Source organism: Notechis scutatus, chromosome 2, assembly GCF_049901735.1.
Source record: "Notechis scutatus isolate UNSWTSFEM ecotype Mainland chromosome 2, rNotScu1.2, whole genome shotgun sequence".
NCBI lineage: Eukaryota > Metazoa > Chordata > Lepidosauria > Squamata > Elapidae > Notechis > Notechis scutatus.
In genome coordinates, this window is record NC_142010.1 from 9,528,221 (window position 1) to 9,537,465 (window position 9,245).

Genomic DNA, 9,245 nt, shown 5'->3' on the forward strand with positions numbered 1-9,245 from the left:
TTGCAGTGCGATTACTATGCAAACCATTGCTATTTTTCTTGAGGCTCTGTGCTAGAACTCAGTATTATTAATGATACTAGTACTCTGCCATAATTTATTCTAGTTGTCCTGTAAGGAGTGGTTTAATTGGTTTTTAAAGATTATTTCTTTGGGTGAATTAATTTCCCACTGCCAGTAAGTGAATGTGTTTATGATGGCTGATGCCACAGTGTCAGTCATTTTCTGGAGGTCACACTGTCTGACTTATTTATTTATAACAATTATTGGCTGGCCAACGTACCACAGGGTAACTCTGGGAAGCTTACAATCATAAAAGTAAATATTGGAGAGGGTGGGGTCAGGATGTGGCAAGGGTGGGATCAATCAACCACCTCCACTGTGTTGCTCCCCCATTGGGGCTCCAATTCAATTGGCAGATCCAAATCTTTAGGCCCTTGTGAGAGGTCGGGTGGGTTGGGGCTAATGTCACATGGTGGGGGGAGTTCCAGAGGTCAGGAACAACATCAAAGTAGGGTCTCCTGGACCCCACCAGCCAGAATTATGGCCCGATGGGTCATGAATCATGCCTCTCTTGCCAGCTTGTGTGGGACAGGTTTTGACTTCCCCTCAAGACCACAAATGTAATCAGTCATCAAAGAAGATCTGGGATCCATTATGCTGTGACACATTTCCAACAGATGGAAGTTGTAGAGATTTTAATGCAGCTGTCAGTAAGATTTTAACTGTTGGAAAGTTTCAAAAAAAATCTCTAAGAAATGCGTCCCTGTAGGGTGTTTGTTCCCTCATTTACAGACAAAGGAGAGAGAAGGATATGGCAAACCGTGACTTGTATGCATATTCTAAATATGGACCTTCTCACAACACTGCAGCTTGAGGAGAAAATGCCTTAGAGGCAACCTTTTGAAAACTGGCCAACCCATCCCTCTGAACCCAGCAATAGTTCAGCTTTTCAGGAGGATGTAGAAATTTCATGTAAATGAGAGGATGTGGCTTTTTCAAAGGAGAACACCGGGGACTGATCGCCTTCTGGGCTACCATGCTTATCCAACTCTCCTTTGTGATATCTCAGGTTGGCCCCATTCCACTGTTGGTGGCCACTATTTTAGATCATTTATATATCCTAGCAGAGTTAATCTTATCGGGTTAAAAAGCACATTGTATTTTGCCTTCCAAAATCTTGCAGTGGGGTTCATTTGGTCAAAATCTCTCAAAAGCTAGGATTGAACCAACATGAGTGTAAGTGAAGTTGGCTCCCTTGTCCTTCAGTCTACCAGCCGAGCTCTGGAAGGGCACAAAGTATGAGGAATAACATCTCATTAACTCTTGTGAGGCTGCAGTTGCCAGACAGACGGCCGGCAAGCGATAAAGCCATGCTGACTGAGAGCTGCCCACACCTGTTGTTTCTATGGTGTAGTGGTTATCCCATTTGCCTCACACACAAAAGGTTCAAAACCAGGCAGAAAACATGTAGTTTTCTCAGTATTGGAGCCACTCCTTGCTCAAAGAAAAGGCAGGAAAAGTCTGCATCATTAAGACAAGCATTCTATTTTCTATTTAATTGGAGAGGGAATGAATGAGGAGAGGCTGATTTCAAGCCACCAGTCAAGGAAGGCTGGTCAACCCAAGTGAGCAGAGTGAAAGATTAAAGCCTGTCTGAGTTTCAACTCCCAGAATTCTGACCCTGAGGGAGGAGGGAGGGTTTCCCACCCGGAGGGTTTCCCACCCATAGTCTGTCAGAATCAGTTTAAAGCACTGGAGGAGGTGGGAGGAGGAGATCTCTGGAACAACTTGCCTTCAGAGGTTGTGAATGCTCCAACACTGGAAGTTTTAAAAAAGATGTTGGATAAACATTTGTCTGAAGTGGTTTAGGTTTCCTGCCAAGGCAGGGGGTTGGACTAGAAGACCTCAAAGATCCCTTCCAACTCTGTTATTCTATTCCTATTCCTATTCTATTCTATTCTATTCTATTCTATTCTATTCCTATCCTATTCTATTCTATTCTATTCCTATCCTATTCCTGAGGTGCATCCGGAACAACTAAGGATTTTGCTAATTTCTGAGAGTGATCTTCAGGAAAATTAGCTTCAACAAAGATATCCAGAATGTTCGCAAATCACACACAGTTCCCAGACATTAAGAAGAGGAAGTTCTAAAAGTGCATAGATGACGGCCACCTATTTGGAAAGGCAAAAGTTGCAGAGAGACGCTTTCCTTCCAATCCCATGCCAATCATCCCTGCCCCCCGTGGAACTTGCTCTGGTCTTCTGCGCCTTGGCAGGATCCCCTGACATATCACTCGTCAGCACTTGGAAGGGATGGGCAGCCCCTTTCCGGAGGGAACTGAGCATGCGCCTAGAGGGTTTTTTTTTTTTTTTTTTTTTTTTTTTTTTGCGAACTCAAAAAAAACTTTCCGGAAAAGGTTGGGGCAGTTCTGCTTTTTCTACGGCATCCCATTCTACTCCCCTCGCTTCGGTTGAGCCAGGAGGCTGAGAGGCTGTAAGGAATTCTCTCACCGGTGGAGATCCAGGCGAAACTCGGAGTGAGTGGGGCTCTTTTCTCTGACTCTGGAGGCGAGCCTGGAGCTTCGTCAAGTTCCAAGTAGCGGGAAGGGCGGATGGGGTGGGTGGGGGGTGGATTCGAGGTCCTCTAATCCCCTGCCAACCCGTGGAAGAAAGGGACACGCAGGGCAGCTCCGCACCTGCCGGGTTGTCTCCAGGAAGAAAATCAGGGTCGCCAGAAAGAGGGGATCCATTTACCCTCCGTTTCCTCCGGCAAACCTCTGCATGCGGGGAGAGGGAGAGGTTGCCTTTCCAAAACACACCGAATGTCTCGATTCCTGGACAATTCCCTGCACATTTCTTGGCCCCTTTTCCAGAAGAGGTTTCCTTCGCCTCCCCTTTCCTGGGCCGCGAGAAGCGACCGGCCAAAGTTCCTCCGGTTAGCTTTGTATGCAAGGCTGCAGTTCCGCGTGTAAGGAGTTGAGTGCAGGGCGTGTAAGGACTGGAAGTCGGTTTCCTCCTTTCCCGCCTTTCCCCACCATCTCTTTGGTGGCTCTGCCGGCAAGCAAACCAAGAACCTGTTTCAAGAATGGCAGTGCATTGGATGGTGGCTTGTTAATTGTGGCTTCTGGATTTCACCCACAGGTTAGGGCCAGGAGGTTCATGGGGTTCTGCTGCCCTCAGTTTTGGTCCATTTTGGAGCTGTATTAGAGACCAGCGAGAAGATGGAGGGACAAGTCTGTCGCACTGCTCAGCCTTGGAGCGATGGAAAGAATGGGGCAAGCCCTGGGCAGAAGAGCCAAGAAGAGGAAGTCAGGAGTTCAGAGGTCCAATGTTGCGACTTTAGAAAATTGCAATTCCAGAAGGGGAAGGGTCCCCGAGATGTCTGCAGTCAGCTTCACCGTCTTTGCTGTCAGTGGCTGCAACCAGAAAAACACACCAAGGCTCAGATGCTGGACCTGGTGCTCCTGGAACAATTGCTGGCTGTCCTTCCCCCAGAGATGGCAAATTGGGTGCGGGAGTGTGGAGCGGATACCAGTTCCCAGGCGGTGGCCCTGGCCGAAGGCTTCTTGCTGACCCAGGAGTCTGAGAAGATGCAAGAAGAGTTGCAGGTATGAGAATTTAATCATGGCAGTTCTAAAGAGAATCTTTCTGAATTTGTCGATGTCTCTCTGGCAGAATTTTCTGGGATTATAACTACTAACATCTCTTGTTCTGTTTTTCTTTTCATTGAATTTGGACCAATTTTTCTGTTCTTGCTTTCCGGATTAACCGATGTACTTTGGTGTCTGCTAGGCTGAGTGTGCAATATTGATAATTCATTTCTATCTCTCTACTCTTCCTTTCTTTCTCATGCCACATCTTGTCCACAAGTCCTTGCAAGCTATCACCGAGTATCCCCAGGGGTGGAAAGATTCATCGAAATCCTCTCAAGAGCTGCTATTCAGGGAGATCTCCCAGGAAGGTCAAAGTCAGGACATCGCACCAGGTAACAGAAGCCCTTTCCATAGGATATAAAGATATCCATCCATCTGATAGTTTTGTTTTGTTCATCTTGAGTGGAATCTCTCTCTCTCTTTTTTAACAGTCTGCTTCTACCATTTTCTGTCTTACAGAGAATAGAAAGCTGTCCTTAGTATTTTTAGAACGAGCTTCTCTTTGTGATAGAGCTGAAAGAGTGGCTGAACCTCTGCCTCAGGTAAGAGGAGAAATATTGGAGAGGTCCATGAAACTTGGAATAGTTTCATTTTATTCTGTATAATTATCAATGTATAATATTGCTTTTTTCCAAACAAGACAAATTTTAGACCAGATCATTGAAAATTCACACTCAGCATAATCTACCAGTCTTTTCTGATAAGCTTTCTCCACCCACCTGGTTCAGGCTCAGATTTCATTGACCAGATGTTGTCTTGACTGGAGATCTTCCTCCTGTCTCCCAGGGTCATTCTTACTACCATTACAAGCTCTACCAACACTTCCATGAAGGTGTGGAACAGGGGAAAGATTTGATCTCTCAGTGGATGAAGCAGTCCACTGGCAAAAATATCAGATGGATTGTCTCTGTGTTTTCTTCCACTGACTCTAGGAAGAATTGGAGCCAGTGATAAGTTGTGGATTTAATACCCAACTATCAATTGTCCAAGAAAACTATTTTAATTGATTTCACTGAAAGGCATCACAATCCTCCCAGTGTGATGAAATGTGCTCCAGTTGTGCCATCAGCTAACAGTGGTGTGATCCCCTTCTGAATTCTGCAGAGGATGCCCATTTTGTTCATAGGATCACTCTTCTTGAATTGGTGAAAGAAAACTCTCACATTATTTTTGGGATTATCTGTTAATAGGGAAACTTGTTTCCTTGTTCAGGGTGGTGTGTCTTTTGAGGAAGTGGCTATGCATTTCTCTAAGGAGGAGTGGTCTCAGCTGGATCCTGCCCAAAAAGCTCTCCATAGGGAAGTCATGCTGGAGAATTCCAGAAATCTGGCCTCTCTGGGTAAGAACCTCTGTGCTCAGAAATGTATAGAAGGCATGAGTGGGTGGAGGGCTTAGATATTTCTGGTTAAAAAAATCACTTTTTATTTATATCCTGCCTTTATTATTTTTTCCAAATAACTCAAGGCAGTGGACATAACCAGTACTCCTTCCTCTTCCTATTTCCCCCCAACAACAGCACTATGATATGGGTTGGGCTGAGAGAGACTGGCCCAAAATCACCCAGCCAGTATTCATGCTTAAGGCAGAACTAGTACAGGTAGTCTTCGAGTTATGAGCACAATTGAGCCCAAAATGAATGTTGCTAAGCGAGGCATTTAAGAGATTTTTGTCCCATTTTGCGACCTTTCTTGCCACCATTATTAAGTGAATCACTACAGTTAAGTTAGTAACACGGTTGTTAAGTGAATCTGGCTTCTCCATTGACTTTGCTTGTCAGAAGGCCATAAAAAGAAATCATAGGACCCCAGGACACTGCAACCGTCATATATATGAACCAGTTGTCAAGCATCTGAATGTAAATCACATGACCAGAGGGATGGCCCAATGGTCATAAGTGTGGAAAATGGTCTTAAGTCACTTTTTTCAGTGCCGTTGCAATTTTGAACGATTACTAAACGAACTGTTGTATGTTGAAGACTACCTATACTCCCAGTTTTCCAGTTTCTAGTCTGGTGCCTTAACCATTGGACCAAACTGACTGAGATGTGCCCACTTGTGTTCCGGGGGTGGGGAGGTATTGCCATCCAGAAAGTTAGATGTTATTTCTGATTTTAAAAAAATCACTTTTATTTATATCCAGTGGACACACCTAGTACTCCTTCCTCTTTTTATTTCCCCCCTAACAACAACACTGTGGCATGATTTGGGCTGCAAAGAGACTGACCCAAAGTCACCCAACCAGAATTCATGCTTAAGACGGAACTAGAACTCACAGTCTCCCAGTTTCTAGTCCGGTGCCTTAACCATTGGACTAAACTGACTTGAGATGTGTCCTGAATTTGGCATCATTCTAAGCTGAGGGTGGGAAGCTATTGCCATCCAGAAATTTTATTGACTTTCAAATATTCTGCTCTGCAGATAGATGGAGACTTTTCATTGAAGTTGGGAGCTGGTGGGTATGTTGCTGTTCCAGCACTGTACAGTGTCCAAAGCCCTTTGGGAGTTTGTTGTCCCATGGAATTGTCCCGGGGCCCCAAGTGGCTCACACCCACTGGCGCTCAAAGATTAGATCAGGCATTTGTCTTAGTTTTGTTGGGATGCCATCCAATTCTGATAGATGAGAATTGGTGGGAGCCCACTTGGAAATCTGTCTTTGGAGAAACCATGGTTTGGAATCTTCATGTTTGCAACAAAACAGCCAGAATATATTGTTGATTCTTTTGCTAAATTTCAGAAAAAAAGGTTTGATCATTCTCCTAGTTTGCTGCATTTTACATTTTTCTCTTTCAAGGCTATAATGAGCATGGGAATAAGAATTGTAAGGAACAATGTCAACCGGTCGATCCAAACGAGCAAAACAAAAATTTTGCAAATGAGATGCAAACAAAGATTGATGAAACAAACCAATCCCAAAGTGAAGTTGAAAAAAGCTTTCCTTCCGCTCGTCGTCTTCTTGGCCATACAATCATCAATACGAGAGAAATACCATATCAATGCATGGATTATGAAAAGAGCTTTAATAAACACGAGCATTTCATTCCCCATAAAGAGACACATTCAGAAGACAAACAATATACCTGCATGGAATTTGGAAAGACCTTCTGTTATTATGACTCTTTTACACTCCATCAAAGGAATCACATAGAACGACCTTATAAGTGCATGGATTGTGGAAAGGCCTTTAATTGTAGCAGTCGTCTTAATGTGCACAAGAGGATACACACAGGAGAAAGACCTTATAAATGCATGGAGTGTGGAATGGCGTTTACTAATCACGGTTATCTTAATATCCACAAGAGGGTCCACACAGGAGAGAAGCCATATAAATGCATGGAGTGTGGAAAGGCCTTTAATAGTAGCAGTAACCTTAATTCCCATAGGGTGGTTCACACAGGAGAGAAGCCTTATCAATGCATGGAGTGTGGAAAGAGCTTTAGTCAAAGAAGTAGTCTTAATTCTCACAAGAGTATCCACACAGGAGAGAAGCTTTATCAATGCATGGAGTGTGGGAAGGCCTTTACTCGTAATAATCGTCTTATTACCCACAAGAGGATCCACACAGGAGAAAGACCTTATAAGTGCATGGAATGTGGAAAGGCCTTTTTTCATAGCAGTTCTCTTAGTTCCCACAAGAATGTCCACACAGGAGAGAAGATTTATCAATGCATGGAGTGTGGAAAGACTTTTACTCATAACAGTTATCTTAATACCCACAAGAGGGTCCACACAGGAGAAAGACCTTATAAATGCATGGAGTGTGGAAAGACCTTTACTCGTAGCAGTCGTCTTAATTCCCATAAAAGAACCCACACAGAAGAGATATCCATGTCTTGAATGTGCAAAGAATTTTATGTGGTATTGTGGTCTCATCTCCCATAAAAGGATCCACACAGGAGAGAAGCCATATAAATGCATGAAATGTGGAAAGGGCTTTAAGAAGAATTGTGATCTTACTTCCCATAAAAGGATCCACACAGGAGAAAAGCCATATAAATGTATGGAATGTGGAAAATGCTTTAAGAATCATGGTGATCTGGCTTACCATAAAAGAAGCCATACGGGGATAAACCATATGAATGCATGGAATGTAGAAAGAGCTTTCCAAGAAGGTACACTCTTACTTTCCATAGAAATATCCACGAATAAAGTTAGGACAATCACTGCAGGAATTGTTGGTAGAGATCTGCCACATTGGGATGTGCTGCAATTCACTAGGGAATTACTACTACCTTGGGTTTGGGAATCTCACTCCATCTTGAAATTATTTACTCAAAAGAGCTCCTCAATATGCTGTCAGATCTCTGAGGTAAGCCAGACAGCAATCATGGCCAGACAGGCTAACTCTATTGTAAGGCTATTTGTACTACTACTATTCACACTCTGTTGTAAGGATTTATAAATAGAATTGTGCAAGTCTGAAAGTACAGATCTGCTATTGCTTAAAGTTGCTTCTAACTTTGAGATCAAGGGCATGTGCACTGAACAAATAACTAATAAATAAGAATCGGATATATCAATGGACATTGTTTTTAAGATTCCTTCCCTGCCAGTTATGCAGCTGCATACTCCTCCACCTTTTAATTAATATTTCCCTGAGTAGCATGTTTTTCCTTTTCCCTCAAAGTGATTCCCACAAACCTTTACAAGTTGCTAGTGCTGTGGAAAGATCCATACATTTACATTTATTAGCTGTGTCCAAAGGCAGTAACTGTCAAGGAAGGTTCTTGAGAGGAAAATGATTGACTGCCCAAGCATTCAAGAAGCAGCTAGATGAATCATACACAGATTTTATAGAACTATGTGACATACTGAATACATATGGGAGAATATTTATAGCTCAGTGAGATGAGGGGTCCTTGGTGCAGACATTTCGTTGGCCAAAACTAGGTGACACCATCAGTGCTAGTAATAGTTGCTTTTGTTCTCCATTTTATATTTTAGTGGCTTGCACTTTCACGTTTGGTGGGGTTGATCTTAGGAAGTTCTTTGGTTGGGCTGCTTAATGTTAGCTTGCTTGGCAGTTCCTTGTTTCGGGAAGTTACTTCTTGATTGTTGATCTGGAGTTAATCTGTGGTCATCTAGGTGGTGATTGCTGGTGAGGAAGTATTTTGGTCCTTTTGTTTTCTTCTTGGCTTGTTGATTGACTCTTTTGCATAGAGTGTAGTTATTATTTATATCTACTGTATGTGTCTACTGATGGTTTATTTGTTAGAGTGACAGTCTTCTAGAGATTCCCTAGCCTAGCGTTTTTGGACTTGGCTTGGTCCAGGGTGATCAGAGTTTCACAGTTCAAATTATGGTTAAGTCTATCCACATGTAAGATTAAAGAGTTTTCATCATGTGTTCTGACTGGTAGTTGGTGTTTATGGATGTGCTCTGCCTGTTTTGTCCTACATAGTGGCTGTTGCAGTCATTACAGTGTATGTTATTTATGTCACTAATTCCTCACCATAAACTTGTATGTATACTGTATGGAAGAAGCTTCAGATGAAGCATTCTGAAAAGAAGCCACAACTGTGGGAAGTCCTATAAACCCACATGCAAAAAATTTTCTCTAGTGAAGATGCCAAATTCTGTTTCCCAGACAAAA

At 43.1% G+C, this 9,245-nt stretch overlaps 1 protein-coding gene across 1 annotated transcript; it reads left to right on the forward strand.

Moving 5' to 3' along the window:
• The first annotated feature begins 2,382 nt into the window (after positions 1-2,382).
• On the forward strand, positions 2,383-7,934 carry LOC148131719 (uncharacterized). Its single transcript, XM_087952997.1, is given in 8 exon segments — positions 2,383-2,539; positions 3,144-3,610; positions 3,873-3,987; positions 4,115-4,197; positions 4,868-4,994; positions 6,447-7,473; positions 7,475-7,716; positions 7,719-7,934. Coding segments are annotated over 7 exon segments (2,064 nt in total). The 5' UTR covers positions 2,383-2,539; positions 3,144-3,223; the 3' UTR covers positions 7,802-7,934.
• Positions 7,935-9,245: the final 1,311 nt, after the last annotated feature.